Source organism: Engraulis encrasicolus, chromosome 16 (genome assembly GCF_034702125.1).
Source record: "Engraulis encrasicolus isolate BLACKSEA-1 chromosome 16, IST_EnEncr_1.0, whole genome shotgun sequence".
Taxonomy (NCBI): domain Eukaryota; kingdom Metazoa; phylum Chordata; class Actinopteri; order Clupeiformes; family Engraulidae; genus Engraulis; species Engraulis encrasicolus.
The window spans coordinates 7,917,833-7,935,332 of NC_085872.1; the positions used below are offsets into that span (position 1 = coordinate 7,917,833).

Sequence of the window (17,500 nt, forward strand, 5' to 3'; positions counted from 1 at the left end):
ATTTCATCCGCTTTTCTTTGTGTATCCACAGCTTACAGAGGACTGAGTTGATTGTGTTTGCCGTAGCCATGCCAAAATATATTTGCTCTGTTATTTGTTTTTGTAGCATTCGTTTATTTGAATGGGTGTTGAAGCAGGGCCCCTGTGACTGCGTGCGTCAGTGTTCCTGTTTGACAAAGTTCTCATCAGCAGGCATGTCAGTTTTTATGATTGATAAACTTTTTCCTCCTCATCTGCCATTTTTTGTTGCAGCAATGTCAGTCTTGTATTAATAAAGTAAGAACCCTGTCACAAATCTAAACCAACAATCTTTGAGTCAGTTAATTAGATTGAGCACTCGAAGGAAGTTGATCAGCTACTCAGTGAATTCACCCACATACAAAGAAAAAAAATGCAGTTTTTTTGTTTGTTTTGTTTGTTTGTTTGTTTGTTTGTTTGTTTGTTTGTTTGTTTGTTGACTGTACATTATGTCTTAAAAAGGCAAGAACAGAGTTGTATAAAGTAGAGCTACTCTTAAAGATGTTATTGCAACACTAGTAGTATATTAGTACAAAGTTGAAACCATGTAGTAATGTCATCCCATTAGTGTTGGATTAACATCTGTAACAGTATTCTTCTTTATACTTTATACACTCGTTGCAAGAGACAGATAGCTGTGCCCTATACAGGAAGGAGGCAAAGGTACACTCTCAGAAATAAAGGTACCGAACTCGTCGCTGTGGCAGTACCTTCAAGGGGAGTACCATTGTGTTGGTACTGCCACAGCGACAACTTCTGTACCTTTATTTCTGAGAGTGTAACTGGTACAATGAACGCTGTGGAATGATAGTCTACTGCAGGGGTAGGGAACCTATGGCTCGGGAGGCGATGAGGGGAGGATGGAGAGAAAGAGGGCGATAAGAGAACATTTTGGAATGTGAGTCACGTGAATCGCTGTCTCAGTGCTGCCAGCACAGTGAATGTGAGTGGTTTTGGGGGAGTGTGTGTGTGTTGTGCGGGCAATGTGTGTGTGTGTGTGTGTGTGTGTGTGTGTGTGTGTGTGTGTGTGTGTGTGTGTGTGTGTGTGTGTGTGTGTGTGTGTGTGTGTGTGTGTGTGTGTGTGTGTGTGTGTGTGTGTGTGAGTTAAGATGCGTAACGGCAGGCCGGGGCGATTGGTGCTATAAATAGCCTCCTCGTGGCTCTGAATGGTCCCACGCGGCTCCGTCATATCTGACGCCCGCCCATAATTACAGCAGCTTGTGGTGCTGAATGCAGCACGCTTATCAGACGCCTCATCACCAGTGGCACACACACACGCGCACACACACACACACACACACACACACACACACACGCACACGCACACACACACACACACACACACACACACACACACACACACACACACATATACACAAGCATGCAAACACACACACACACACACACACACACACACACACACACACACACACACACACACACACACACACACACATATATATATATATACACAAGCATGCTGAATACACACACTGAATTTATAATGTGTGTGTCACACACAGAGACATTGCCCCTGTCAGTGTTTCACTTCCGATCTGACACCCTCCCACCCTAGTTCATCTACTAATCGCTCACTCTTTCTCTTGCTCTGTTTCTTTCTCTCTATCACACTGTCCTTGTCCTGCTCTCTTGTTTGTTTCACTTTCTCCAACTGTCTGTCTTCACTCATTTTTTTGTTGTGTGTTTTTGTGCCCATCTCTCCTCTTCCACCTTCTTTCTCTCTATCTCTTTCTCTGACTTTGTCTTCCTTTGTTGTCTCTTACTGATTCAAGTCCCTGGAGCCATTTTCTTCCTCTCTTTGTAGGCCATTCACCTTTTTCTCAATCTTATTCTGTCTTTGACCTGAGCTTTGTCAGTTTTTTTCCAGTTATTTTCTTTCTCTAATTCCATTTCTCTTTTTCTCATGATCTATTTCTTTTTCTGCTCATTCATGTTCTACTCCCCTTTGCCTCCCCTTCAGATCCAGAGGGCTCTGTTGAGGAATAACCAGACTCAGCGCTTCTCCCAGAAGCAGGCCCTACGTCTGCACCAGGGCTTAGTGACCAGCACCGCCGAACAGGTAGGCACCACTTGACTGTACATCGCATACAGCACCGGCAAACAGTTATGGACCCCTTAGTTCCTTTTTTTTCAGTACGGGGTTTGGAACTCCATACTTGGAGTTCAAATGAGGCTGCCTGAAATATGTTGGTGTGAAAAAAGAATTAGTGTTCATTTGAAGTGTTCTATTTACCTCTGCCTAGGAGTTAATGTTTTTGGTTGCGTTGGTTTGTCTGTCTGTTTTTCAGTCTGTTTTTTTGTTTGTCAGCAGGATAACTCAAAAACTTTTGAACAGATTTGGATAAAACCTTTTGGAGTTGTTGGAAATGAGTTGTTGGAAAAGGAACAAGTGATTACATTTTGGTGGTGATCCGGATCACGATCTGGAACCAGGACTTCACCATTGCTAGCCTACAAATCTAGACGCCCCTAGGGACCGCAAGTTGAATTGCGGGACAGGACACATTTTGACACTCCAGTTTCTAACTCCACAAGAAGAAGGCAGAAAGTCTTACAATTAAAATAGGGTGTAACATAGTCACTTGTTCTATCAAACAGCTTCCTTGGCAGAGGTCTGCATTCGCTGAGTGCATTTCTAGTTTCTAAATGTTAACATAACATAATAGCTAGGTAATATCCTTATATACTTGTGTATTTTAGATATAGACCTACCATCTTAGAATGTAATACATGTTAGGCGTAGCCCCTTAATGCGCGCCGTACCTCCAGTGGCACGCTGTAATAGTCACTGAAATGTACCTACCATAGCACTACAATACTATGACACAACACAGGCCCTTTAGTAATGCACCACGACTTGGTCATTGCCATACTGGTAACAACAAATGTATAAAGCCGCGTCTTAAGGGGTTAATAGCCACACAAACGTTAGCTCAGTTGTGTTTGGTGTGTTCTGTACGGGGTTGTGTTTGATGTGTATGGGGTCCTCAAAAATTTGGGATGTCAAAATGGGGTCCCGGTAAAAAAAAAAAACAGGTTGGGAACCACTGCCTTAGTTAGTGCACACATACAGCATAGCACAACGCAGCGTTACCCCAATCATGTATGGGTTATGCTTAGGGTATGAACACAGCACAGTTCAATGCAGCACAGCATGTTATGTCATGTATGGATCACTTTTGCCCACATTACATCACATACCATCACAATACAACAAGTATTGGAAATATACTGTAGCGCAAATACAGTACAGCACACCAGCGCAGATAATATCAAATACAGAAAAACACCACACCATCATATCACATCATTTCACACCATAGCACTACACAATACAAAACCATGACAACGCAACATCATACCTGTCAAAAATAACAACACAGCATCTTAGGTAAGTTCAGGTGCCCTGGAAACCACTGGCGATATTAGTTGAGAGCTCCACCGCTGTGATACATCTGGACTAAACCAAAGCTTGTCTTGTAAATCTTTTTTTTTAAGGTGCACTGAGCTGCATTTGAACCATATGTATAGAACCATATTACCTTCATTTTTATTGATCCCTCGGGATCGATAAATGATACTGTACTATTTCTTGTTCAACACATACAAAACAAGTAAAGATCATTATTATTACTGTAAGATTACTGATGTTATAGCACAACACCTGGCACACACCATAAGCCAGCACACCACAGCATGGTAGTGCTACTGTCCACACACAACATGACACTCCACAGCATGGTATAGTGCTACTGTCCACACACAACATGACACTCCACAGCATGGCACAACTGAAACAGCATGGCATGACAGACCACAGAAACAATGCAAAGCAGCATGCCACAAGCAGATAGCATGACTCAACCTTGCACTCAGCATGAGCCAGCAGCGCCCTGCATGACTTTTGTAAACCGAGTGCATACACTGTCACAACACAAGATGGGGAGGCCCACCACTACAGTACAGCACAGTACACTACACTACACTACACTACACTACACTACACTACACTACACTACACTATACACTTCACTTCACTTCACTTCACTACACTACACTACACTACACTACACTACACTACACTACACTACACTACACTACACTACACTACACAGTACTCGCTCTGAGCAGGTGTGTCTCTGAAATAGTAGAGAGCATGTACCAAGTACATCACACACACACACAGGGTGCAACAGGAGAGACACATGCACATAAACACACGTGCAGACACACATGGACGTGCACAAACACACATCCAGAGTATCAACAGACACAAACACACACATGCACGCACGCACGCAGGCACGCACGCACACACACACACACACACACACACACACACACACACACACACACACACACACACACACACACACACACACACACACACACACACACACACACAGCCTCCTCCAGTCTTGTAAATAAATAGGCTAAAGTGACTCACGCTAGGCCCTGCAGGCGTTTGGCTGACTGCAGTGCACTTCATCTCAGGTGGAGACATCACTATTTTCCCACCAAGTTCTCCTCACACATCCCAAAAAAAGCTCCCTTCCTGTTTTCGTCAACACATGCTACACTGACTCTGAGCTCTGCTTATCCTTCTCCCTTTCTGCCAAAATAACTGTATTTGTATGTCTATTTTTCTCCCTTTTTCCCCCTCTATTTTACCGCTTACTCCGAATCAATCTGCTCCCTCTAAGGCTTTGTGATTAGCCCTATTCTTTCGGGGAGTGTTGCTAAGAAACCCTCACAATATACTTAAGTTGGGCTTTTTCAGAGGGTAAATGACAGTTATTGCGATTGCCGTGTTCAAGAATAGAAGCTTCCTGACGACGTAATACTCCTATTGCCCTTTCAGCCTGTCTTTTGTACTACGTGTGTTTGTGTGCGTGTGTCTGTGTGTCTGTGTATGTGTACACGTGCGTGTGTGTGTGTGTGTGTGTGTGTGTGTGTGTGTGTGTGCGTGCGTGTGTGTGCGTGTGTGTGTGTGTGTGTGTGTGTGTGTGTGTGTGTGTGTGTGTGTGTGTGTGTGTGTGTGTGTGTGTGTGTGTGTGACTTTGCGTGTGTGAGATGGTGCCGGTGTGCACTGCGCTTACACATGCAATTGTGTGTTATGTATCCTTCTGTATTTCACATATGTGTGTATATTTCTGTATATGTTCATACTTGGTGCGTGTGTGTGTGTGTGTGCGTGTGTGCGTGTGTGTGTGCGTGTGCGTGTGCGTGTGCGTGTGTGCGTGTGCGTGTGCGTGTGCGTGTGCGTGTGCGTGTGTGTGTGTGTGTGTGTGTGTGTTTCAGGTGATGGAGCGCCTGTGTGTGCGCGTGCAGCAGCAGCTGTGTGTGTTGCGGGGATCAGCAGAGGGAGAGGAACTGCAGGCGGCAAGACAAGTTCTCAAGGAGGCCAGGAACTCAAGAGCGGTATGGGTACACATGCGTGTGTGTGTGTGTGTGTGCGTGTGCGTGTGCGTGTGCGTGTGCATGTGTGTGTATTTGAGCGCTGGTGTGTGCTACGACCGCCTGGCTCAAGGCAGTCGGAGCATGAAAGGGAGACCAGTCCGCAACGTCATTTCAACAAAAGGTGTTTATTTTTAGAAGGCAAAATATCAGTAGTGTAAAATAATAGTGTAATGCATGTATGCGAAAAAATGTAGGCCTAGTGTGTAAACCAAACAAAACCAGCTCTCAGCGAGAGCAGGGACCAGGCGTAGCGTCAGCCCTGAGAGAGACCGCGAAATGCAGGAAGCCAGCCACTTATAGCGGTAGCCTCCATCAGCGCAAACCAGCGCCAGCCATCTCCAATCTGCGGGATGAGAGACAGGTAAAAGGGGGCGGAGCCCACCCAGACGTTAGACAGTCCAGTCCTAACATTCCCCCCCCCTTAAGACAGAGGCCCACCCAGTTGGGACTCTACCCTAGAAAACTTACATTTTGTTTTATCTAGCCTTCAAATTCCACAGTGAGTAAAGTGCATAAAACAACACCAACCACCACCAGGTGCCAATTCCGACCCGACTATTCCCAATCTGACACGTCCTGCTCCACAGCAGCATTAAACCCTAAGAAAACAGGAGACAGGAGAGATAGAAAAAAGGAAAATGGGCAGCAGGGCCAACATGGTTAATTCCCTTCCCAGGAGCGGGACAATGCGTCTGCAATCACATTGTCCGCACCCCTGATGTGCCGGATATCTAAGTGATACGGTTGCAAAAATAAGGCCCAGCGCATAAGGCGCTGATTTGGGTTTTGCAACGTATGCAAGAATGTGAGCGGGTTATGATCGGAGTACACAATTACGGGCCGCAACCCACTCTCCACGTAAACTTCAAAATGTTTTAAGGCCCAAATCAATGCTAGAGCTTCTTTTTCAATGGTGGAGTAAGAAACTTGATGTTTGTTAAACTTCTTTGAGAAGTAACACACTGGACGGCAGACCCCTTCCTCATCCTGTTGCAACAACACTGCGCCAGCGCCCACCTGGCTAGCATCTACCTGGAGTTGAAAAGCTTGATCCGTTCGGGGCGCTGCGAGTACAGGAGCAGTGGTGAGCAACTGTTTCACGCTATCAAAAGCAATTTGGCAATCAGTTGACCAAACAAACTTAACACCACCTTTGAGGAGGTCAGTGAGAGGGCAAGCTATGGTGGAGAAGTTCCTGCAAAAACCTCTATAGTAACCCACCATGCCCAAGAACCGCTGCAACTCTTTTTTGGAAGTGGGGACAGGATATTTGTCAATTGCCAAAACTTTTGCCCGCACAGGGCAAACTTGCCCCTGGCCTACCACCTTCCCTAGATAAATGACCGTTGCCCGAGCAAATTCACACTTAGCCAAATTAATGGTCAATTTTGCATGTTTCAATCGTTCAAAAAATTCCCTTATCCGGCAAAGATGTTCCTCCCAGGAATCAGAGACTACCACTGCATCATCAAGGTACACGGTGCACCATGGCAGGCCTGAAATCACCTTATTCATTAAACGCTGAAATGTCGCGGGCGCGTTACGCAAACCAAAACTCATCACTTTGTATGAATACAGGCCAGAGGGAGTGATAAATGCGGAAACTTCTTGGGCATGGGAGGTCAGAGGGACTTGATAGTAGCCTTTTAACAGGTCAAACTTGCTGACATAGCGGGCCGCTCCTACCTGGTCAATACAGTCATCCATTCGGGGCAGCGGAAATGAATCTGCCTTAGTCACCCTGTTTACTTTCCGATAATCCGTACAAAAACGGAAAGTATTGTCTGGCTTACCGACTAGCAAACAGGGTGAAGCCCAACTGGAGTGTGAGGGTTCAGCAAGTCCATGATCCAATAAATACTGCACCTCCTTATCCAAAATTTTCTTTTTCTCTGGCCCTACACGATAGAACCGCTGGCGGATAGGTAGAGCCCCCCCTGTATCAATGTCATGCTCCACCATATCCGTACAGGTAGGCGTATCTGAAAACAGAGACTGGTAAGACAAGATTAAGGTTTTCAGCTCTTCCCCCTCCCCCTCTGGTAGATGGCCAACCAGAACATCCAAATTTGACAGAGTCTCCGAATTTTTAAGTCTGGGCTGCATAAACAATTCAACTGAACCAACCTCATCATCCGTGTCCTCTATAGGAGAAAGGGGCCCCACTCCCGTTACCGTTACGGCTACTGCCGCAGTCCCACCCACTGACGCTGGATCTGGGGAGAAATAAGGCTTAAGAAGGTTCACATGGAATACCTGTGTAGAGCGCCTTCGATTTGGAGTAGCTATTCTGTAATCACACTCAGACACTTTATGTACTACGGTATACGGCCCAAGAAACCGAGCACTGAACGGTGAACCAGGCATTGGTAACAACGCCAACACCTGATCCCCAGGCGCGAACTCTCTGCTCACTGCGCGATCATCATATCGTTTCTTCATTTGTGTTTGGGCTTTCATCAAATTCTCACTAGCCATCTTCCAAGCCAATGTCAACCTCCGCCTAAACCCATGGACAAAATCGACAACATTAACAGGGGTGTGGGTTTCATCCAACTCATCCTTTAATACTGACAACGGGCCGCGAACATGATGAGCAAAGACCAGGTCATTTGGACTAAATCCTGTACTATCCTGGACCACCCCCCGTGCGGATAGCAACAGCCATGGAATACCCTCCTCCCAATCCCTCCCCAATTCAAGGCAATAAGCCCGTAGAAGAGATTTAAGAGTCAGGTGAAAGCGCTCCAACACCCCCTGGCTCTGTGGGTGATACGGACTGCTCAACTGTTGTTTCACCCTGAGTTGCTTTAGAATCCCGCGGAACATCTTGGAGGTGAAGTTGGATCCTCTGTCACTTTGAATTACTCTGGGAATTCCGAAAATGGCAATAAATTGGGTTAGGGCCTTCACCACCGCTCTGGTAGTGATACTACGGATGGGATACGCAGCGGGATAGCGTGTGGATTGGCACATAACTGTCAATAAATAGCGACACCCTGACTTGGATGGTGGCAAAGGGCCCACACAATCAATGATAAGGTGTTCAAACGGCTTCCCAAGAGCTGGAATAGGGCAAAGCGGCGCTGGCTTGATCACCTCTGGGGGCTTACCAGCCAGTTGACAGACATGACAGGTTTTAACAAATTGTACCACAGCACGTTTCATACCCGGCCAAAAAAAATGTTGCAACAGCTGCTTGTAGGTTTTACGGATACCAAAATGACCCGCCAGGCCACCATGTGCCGTTCTCAAAACCACATCGCGAAACTGCTTGGGCACCACAATCTGCATCACGGAGTCCCCCAACCCCCCGTTACGCGGTGTCCATTTACGCACCAACAGATCACTCATTACAGTGTATCCTCTTGCTGCGCTTCTCATATCCTCCTGCGACAGCGCCTGAGAAAACAAACCTGCCAACTCTTCGTCATTTTTCTGTGCTGCCACCACTTCTTGACGGGAAAGTGAAGACGGTAAAACAGGCGCTTCCAACTCCACGCTATCCCCACCCTCATCAAGCGCTCGGCTCATAGCGCGAGTAACAGCGCAAGAGCTAAACACCTCGGGAAAATCAACAGCACACTGGTCGGGAACAGTAGACATTATTGGCTTGGTGTTTACTACCGGTGCTGGTGCTATATTAGGCCAAACCAACCCCCCTGCCAAATTGTTCCCCAAAATAACATGAACACCCTCCACTGGCAATGACGGGCGCACCGCTATAGCCACCTCCCCCTTTACCAGATCTGACTCCAACACTATCCGATGTATAGGAACCGAAATGGTATGCATCTCAATTCCACGGATGAGCACTGAAGTCCCCGTATCTGAGCGATCTGAAAAAGGCAAAACAGATTGGAGTACAAATGATTCAGATGCACCTGTATCGCGCAGAATGTTTACCGGCACTTTTTCCCCACTACCAACCAAAGACACAAAGCCAGCCGTAATGAAAGGTCCATAACCCCCACCTTCGCCTGTATTCGAGTTTTCCCTCTGCATCCCAGTACACATGTCATCACCAAAAACAGCTGTCGCCCGTACCCCCCCTCGACGACCAGAAAAAGAAAGCGGTGCTGCACATGCCGCTGGTTTCACGGATATTGGGGAATTGCTACGCCGTGCCTTCAACAAAGGGCATTCATTTTTCCAGTGGCCCTTCTGTCCACAATACCTGCAAATATCCTGTGGATCTGGCTTCCTCCTATCTACAGGCTCAGTAAAGCGCTGGAGACGGGTATCCTGACGCGGCCCCTCACGTTGTTTGTGGGCTAAAGCATACTTATCAGCTAAAATGGCAGCCTCATTGGCAGTCTTAACATTTTGCTCGTCGATGTAAGTTGCGACACGCGCAGGAACAATGTTTTTAAATTGTTCCAATAGTACCAGATCACACAGTTTGTCAAATGTCTCCACTTTTTCAGACATACGCCAGCGAGTAAAAAGTGTGTTTAATTCGCGTACCGCTTCCAGGTGTGTTTGGTTATCACTCTTCCTCCAAGACCGAAACTTTACTCTGTACGCTTCTGGTATTAACGCGTAAGCCTCCAGAATCGCCTCTTTTACTTTAGCATACTCTTTGCGTTGCGTGTCAGTCAAAGCAATAAATGCCTCCTGTGCCTTGCCGAAGATGACGCTTTGCAAAAGCAGGATACGTTCAGAATCGGACCACTTATTATCCACTGCCAAAATTTCGAATAACGAAAAGAACGTGTCTGGATCTTGCTCATTAAATTTAGGTAGCAACTTGATCATATTTGACAGGTTTAATTCAAACGGTTTACGAGCCTGTTCCGAAGTTATCCTTAACCGTTCTTGTTCCATCTGTAATTTTTTATATTCCAGCTCCCTTTCCTTCTCACGTTCAATCCGGTCTTTCTCACGTTCACGTTCCAAATGCCTATCCCTCTCTAACTGCATCTCGATTAACTTCAGCTGTTGTTCGAAGGTCAACGATGATGCAGTCAGGAGGAGAGATTCTGCTGCCTCGCCACTTGGCGAAGGAGCAGACACAGGTTTCTGGGAAAGTACCCCGTTTCTAATCAGCTCTGTTTCAACGATTGCGAGCATCACATCCTTCCTACTGCCTTTCGTAATTTTTGATTGAATGTTAAAGTGCTCAGCCACTTTAACCAGCTGGCCTTTCTTGAGCGCATTTAATCCCTCCCGAGAGGGGTTTTCAACGAACGAATCTACGGGGTCCATGCTCACTACTCGCCCACAATTCCCAACTCACTAATTCAAATACAACGGCAAAACACGATGCAACCAACGCACAATAATACTAGGCTACGCACAAACACACATCTGAAGAACCTATGCTGAAGTGGGTTCCAGACACTAACGAGGGACTACAGCTTTAGAATTTTTGGAGCGCCCTGCATCTAAACAGAACATACTATTACCACAACCTGCGTCTTCATATGCCCCCGCGGTTGAGCCCAAAGGGCCCCCCCCCGTTCGACATACCACACATGAAAAACAAAAAAGTTTTAGGCGGTCTCACCTACGGCAGGGTGTGCACGTTGCTCCTCAGGTCCCTTGCTATTATTTCTCCTCGCAATAACCGGAACCCCCAACAGTATTCAGGCCTACCAGACGTGCGTACTACAATTCCCAACCTAAGTCCCAAAAACGGAATCCCAGCCTACGTCACTAACACTAAACCAATAGAAAAAGACGCTGCGGGGGCTTCCCCACTTTCACGCTGTTCCGCGAGCAATTGCGCTCACCAACAGGTGATTTGGATGCACCATTAAGACGCGCAACCAAAATAGAAAAAATATCTGCTGGAGGAAGAGTTTAGCTACATCTCCAGCCACGGTACGAGCCCCCATATGCTACGACCGCCTGGCTCAAGGCAGTCGGAGCATGAAAGGGAGACCAGTCCGCAACGTCATTTCAACAAAAGGTGTTTATTTTTAGAAGGCAAAATGTCAGTAGTGTAAAATAATAGTGTAATGCATGTATGCGAAAAAATGTAGGCCTAGTGCATAAACCAAACAAAACCAGCTCTCAGCGAGAGCAGGGACCAGGCGTAGCGTCAGCCCTGAGAGAGACAGCGAAATGCAGGAAGCCAGCCACTTATAGCGGTAGCCTCCATCAGCGCAAACCAGCGCCAGCCATCTCCAATCTGCGGGATGAGAGACAGGTAAAAGGGGGCGGAGCCCACCCAGACGTTAGACAGTCCAGTCCTAACACGTAGAATAATGAATGAATGTCTGACTATGGTGTGTGTGTTGTTGAAGTTTACCGCCTTGGTCTAAAACTTCTTGCGTGTTCAAAATTAGAGTCAAAACGATCCAATACTTCAAAAGTCAAATTAATCTATTTATTTTCTAAAATTACCAAATAACAATATGACCACCACTGATACTATCCAGAGTATCAGCAATGACCCAAACACAGTAGATACTACTGCTATCCAGAATAGCAGCACCTACTTTAACAGAAAAATGACAAGAGGTAGCGAAAGCATCTTATGAAGCGCCCCGGAATTCCTACGTTACAATCTCCCTGTCCAAACAACAGAATTATTCAGTTCAGGTGCAATCAAAGTAGGAACTGCCTAGCTCTACCTGTGTGTCTGTATTTAAAGAGATGTATGGGATACTTGTGTATGGGTGTGGTTAGGTGTAAGCAAATATATTATTATATCCCCGAATCGCGGAGCGTAGCTGGCGCCGCATTAGGTCTTTCATGTTAACGCGATAACTTTTGAACGGAATGTTGGATTTGTCCCGGATTTGGTGTGTGAATGCTCTAGGGTAGGTTCATGAACTGATTCGAGTTTGGAGGTCAAGACTTTCAAAATGGCGGAATTTTCATTTGCCCCATAACTTCTGACTGGGTGGATTGATTTGCCCGGTAACACCTTATTTTGATGACTCACCATTTCAGTGAATCTACCACATTAGGTACAGTGTAATAACCAGTGTAAAATATTTATTATCATGTAATACTAGTGTAATACCAGTGTTACAATATGCAATACCATGCACATACACAAATACATGATGTAAGTACAAAATTGGTACATAGCATTACACTGTTATTGCATGGTATTAAATATTGTTACACTGGTTATTACACTGTACCTAATGTGGTAGATCCACTCTAATAGTGAACCATTTAAACAGTGTTACCATTTGCTCCTTTTTTGCTTCATTTTCACAATGGTCATTTGGTTTTAAGCCTATGCACATCATTGATCTATGTATAGATATTAAATATATTTCTTTTATATTTTGTATTTACCATATACGTTTATGAAAAGGTGGACGGGAGTGGTAGGAATGATGGGGGATTGGAAGCGTCGCGTTTTGGGGATATACCTTAAGAAGTCGAAGGCGACTGCACAGGCCTAGTTTGTTAAGTACTCAAAAATGTGCTGTGTTGCGTGTAATCTGCTGGCATCATCTTCTTTAGGCAGAGTCCTTGTTTGTGTGTTGACATCATGCTCTCCGGCCAGACCTTCATGACATAATCTGCTGACCTCCTGAGCACTGTCACCTGTTGATTAAACCAATATACATGCAACCTGCACATTCCTTTGACACCTTTGTGAGTCCTTTGTACTGAAAAAATTGAAATCCAATGTTAGTCATTATTCATTGGCATCTACTCCAGGCCTCCTAAAAGGATTTAAGTCAACTAGTTTCGCCTCTGGGTGGCATCACAGCATCCTGTGCCCAAGGAAGACAGGAGTTAATTTGCACATTGCTGTTCTGTATGCTCTTTGAACTCCAGACTCCTGTCAGCTTTATCTAAGGAGAGTATACAATCAATTAATCAAATATCAAAATACTGGTTTTCAGCTTGCCTTACACCAAGCTCTTGATGACATCTACTACTTGACACTCCTAAAAAGAATAGGTGGTTAATCAACATTCATTTAATCTTCATCTCATGACGTCACATGGGGAAAACCAAGACACAGAGTTATTGTAGTTACACAGAAAACCAAGACACAAAGTTATTGTAATGTTTTTATCATTCTGAAATATTGTAGGATTTCTTTGCAAATACAAATGAATTCCTGAACTACTTGTTATAAGCCAATGCATCAAATTTCAGCACCTCAGAATCTAGCCTGCTTTCTAACAGTGTGTGTGTGTGTGTGTGTGTGTGTGTGTGTGTGTGTGTGTGTGTGTGTGTGTGTGTGTGTGTGTGTGTGTGTGTGTGTGTGTGTGTGTGTGTGTGGGTGTGTGTGGGTGGGTGTGTGTGGGTGGGTGTGGGTGGGTGTGTGTGTTGGGTGTGGGTGGGTGTGTGTGTTGGGTGTGGGTGGGTGTGTGGGTGGGTGTGGGTGCATGTCAGTGTGTATGATTTTGTGCATAAGTGTGTGTGTCCATGTCTGTCTATCTATAAAAATGTGTGTGTGTGTGTGTGTGTGTGTGTGTGTGTGTGTGTGTGTGTGTGTGTGTGTGTGTGTGTGTGTGTGTGTGTGTGTGTGTGTGTGTGTGTGTGTGTGTGTGTGTAACATCACATCTCCTCTGTACCCCCAGCTGTACCCATCTCTATGCGAGTTGGCCCATGTGCTGTCAGTGGACGGGCCTGTCAGGCAGAAGCTGGACGCGCTGGCTGGAGAGCTGGCCAAGGCGGCCGATAAGGAACTACAGGTGACCGCTCTGCTCTGCTCTGCTCTGCTCTGCTCTGCTCTGCCCATTCTCTCCACCCCACTGCAGACCATCTGTCACTTGTTCTACACATACACACAGACCCAAACATGCACACAGGCACAGATGTGCGAATGCACTTGAACACTTGCGCACACACTCTCGCACATATACACACACATACACATACACGTGCGCGCATGCATGCACATACACATTCACATACACCTTCACACATGAGTACACACACACACACGCACGCTCACACGCATGCAAGTACCCACGCACGCATGCAGGCAAAGATGTGCAAATACATACTCTGTCTCTCTCTGTCTCTCTCTGTCTCTCTCTCTCTCTCTCTCTCTCTCTCTCTCTCTCTCTCTCTCTCTCTCTCTCTCTCCTCCGTTCTCTGTCTGTCTTTTCCATCTCTGTCCACATTATTTGCCTCTTGCTTTCCTCTTTTAATCAGATCTTATCAAGTCTCCCTGTCTATTCCTATGCCTATGGTGTATCTATTTCTCTTTTCCCCCTCTCTCTCTCTGCCAATCTATCCATCTCTCTTCCATTTCTCTTTCCATCTCTCCCCGTGTCTCTCACCAATCGACATCTCCCTCAGACCCTGACCTGTTTGTCCGTACCTCTTGTCTGACAGATCAGAACACCTTTTCACTCCTCCACGCCAACCTCTGACTTTTCTCCACTGCCCTCTACTCTCTCGATTCTCCTCTCCTCCTTTGCTTCCTCTCCTCTCCTCCGTGGCCTCCCGTTCTTCTCTCCATTCCTCGCCCCTCTCCCTAGCCTCCCTCTCTTCTGTTCTAGCCTCCCCTCTATTCCACTGCTCTCTCCTTTCCTCTATTCCACTCTTCCCCCTTCCTTACGTCTCCTCTCTCTGCTCTCCTGACCTCTCTTCCGAGTGCCTCTCTCCTCTCCCCGCTTTCCTCACCTCTCCCCCACAGCCTGTCTCTCTCCCTGTCTCCACTCTCTTTCTTCCTGTCTCTCTCAGTCTCCTCGCCTCTGCCCCACAGCCTCTCTCTCTCTCTCTCTCCACTATCTCTTCTCCACTCTCCTCACTTTCCACCACAGCCTCTCTCTCCCCTTCTCTCGGATCTCCTCACCTCTCCCACACATCCCTCTGCCCTGTCTGCAACTGCAGTCTGTGTAATGGGCTGTCAGAGGTCCAGGGAGAGAGAGTGTTTGTGCGTGCGTGCGTGCGTGCGTGCGTGCGTGCGTGCGTGCGTGCGTGCGTGTACATTTGGGGAGAATCAGGTGGTGGGGTTCAGCCTCCCACCATTACAAGCTTCTTGTAGAATAACAACCAGGTGCGCCGCTGCTGCTGCTGCTGCTACTGCAGTGATTGCTGCCCAGTGCCCAGCACTGGAAGCAAAGGGATAGAGGAGAGAGAGTGTGGGGGGATGTATTCAAGAGTGTCTGTGTGTGTGCAAGTGTGTGTGTGTGTATTCGTGTGTGCAAGTGTGTGTGCACTGGAGTTAGAGGGATGGAGAGACACAGTACTGAAGTGTGGACCTTTCTCCACAATAACAAGGGGTTCCTCCATGGTTAAGACCGGCATGGACATGACTAATACTTTGGCACACATGCTAGTGGGTGATGTTGTCTTTGGAAGTAGTTCAGTGCCATGTTGCCCAATTACAAGCCATTTCCTTTTGCAATGTCAGATGGAGAATATTACAAATAGGCTACAGGCTGTAGATAAATTGTATCATCAGTTACCAAGACAGTGGATTCCCACCTCCAGTTGTCAACACCAGTAAGGCTAGTGCTGCCTAACATTTGCAGTGTCATATGCCCAAGAAAGAATGGCATAGCAGCGTCTTTCACGTGTGGGTGTCTTGGCATTTTGGAGGTCTTGGTAGTACCATGTAACCAATTAACGATCCAACCGCCATTTTAATGACTTGGCACCAGTCATCATGGCAGCCGCTGTCCACCCACCTACTGCCGGTGTTCTGTCGAGATGAGCTGCCTCGTCGAGATGAGCTCCCGGTAGCCTAACTCGACAGTGGAGTCCTATCTATTTATGCTGCCTCGTCGAAATTAGCTACCTTGATTTTCATTCCGTGGAGACGTTTCAATAACTTGCCAATAAAATATTGATTGTTTATTTTATTTTGGCTACAATTTTAAGACGAGCAGCGTGTCTCGTCCGTGCCTTTAGACTTTTCCGGAGAAGTTTCTAATAATAGCCAACTATTAGCTAATAACGTGCCTATAGAATAGGCCTATTGACTGTTTAGGCTATTTTATTTAGTAGGCTACTATTTTAAAACGAGCAGGGTGTCTCGTCCGCGCCTTTAGACTGTCGCGGGGAAGTTTCTAATAACCAACTCAATATTATAGCTTAGGCTATAGAAAGGAACACAGCTCCTTTGACAAAAATCTGAAAATATTTAAATCCACACTGAACGCGTCTGTTCCCAGGACATGACACGAGTCATAATCTAGCCTAAGTGAGAGAGCTTTTGCTTCGCATTAGGTCTGCACGTTTCGGGCTGGCATACATGCCGCGTAAGAGAAGTCTGATGCAACGTCGGGTGTGGGAATTAAATTTCTTGCATTTTCTTAAACAGAGACAGCCTAATGACACAGGTGTTAGTTAGGAGAAGTGAAACACAACGAGAGAAAGTCTAGCCTAGGTCAGATTTTCTTAAATCAGTTGGGTAGATTAGGCTATTAATACGTTTTATTAGATTATTAGAACAAGTTTTAAGATAATTTTGCGCAAGGAAATGGAGAGGGTGAGCGCTAAAAATGACCCAGTGGGGTTGTGCAATGCTCACCTGGAGCTCTCTTTCACCAGCGTCTGTGGCACGGATGTTTCCCTGCTCTGCAAACCTTACACCTATTATGCCTACTTAGCGTTGCGTTGCGTTGTTGCGGTTGATATTTCACATGTTCAAGATCAGCTGTTCAGTAGCTCAGCTCGATGAGCAATCAGTCGCAGAAGTCGCGGCGTGGAGGTGCGCGTGCGTGCGCATGCTCAGTAGCTAAAAGGAGCTCATCTCGACAGGGAGCTCATATCGACAGGGCACCGGCAGCAGCTCTACAGTATGTGCTCTGTGACATGATTATTACCTCTGCCATGGAGGTCACGTTTTCGGTCACATACAGAACAACTGACAGCTTTGCCCAGGTCTGAGATAAAGTCATACACTCAATACATACAATATAGTGGGGACCCAATTCTGAGACTCCCCTCCTACTCCCACTCCCTGGGCCTGGGACAACTGACCCCTTTATCCCCGCCTGTCAGCCTCCCTGCATACATACAGTGGCTTGCCAGCATTTCTCATCACAGCAGTTGGTGTCCAGTCAGTGACACAGTGATGTCATGTCATCAGCGTCATCATCAGTGCTGACAGGGC

The 17,500-nt window shown here is 46.4% G+C and overlaps 1 protein-coding gene across 1 annotated transcript in view; it reads left to right on the top strand.

The window, feature by feature from the left end:
* carmil3 (capping protein regulator and myosin 1 linker 3) overlaps positions 1–17,500 on the top strand; it is a 131,198-nt gene that overhangs the window by 87,914 nt on the left and 25,784 nt on the right. Inside the window, exons 24-26 of the mRNA XM_063218527.1 lie at positions 2,000–2,098; positions 5,341–5,460; positions 14,007–14,120. Of these exons, the coding sequence (XP_063074597.1) occupies positions 2,000–2,098; positions 5,341–5,460; positions 14,007–14,120 (333 nt within the window). The remainder of the gene's footprint in view (positions 1–1,999; positions 2,099–5,340; positions 5,461–14,006; positions 14,121–17,500) is intronic.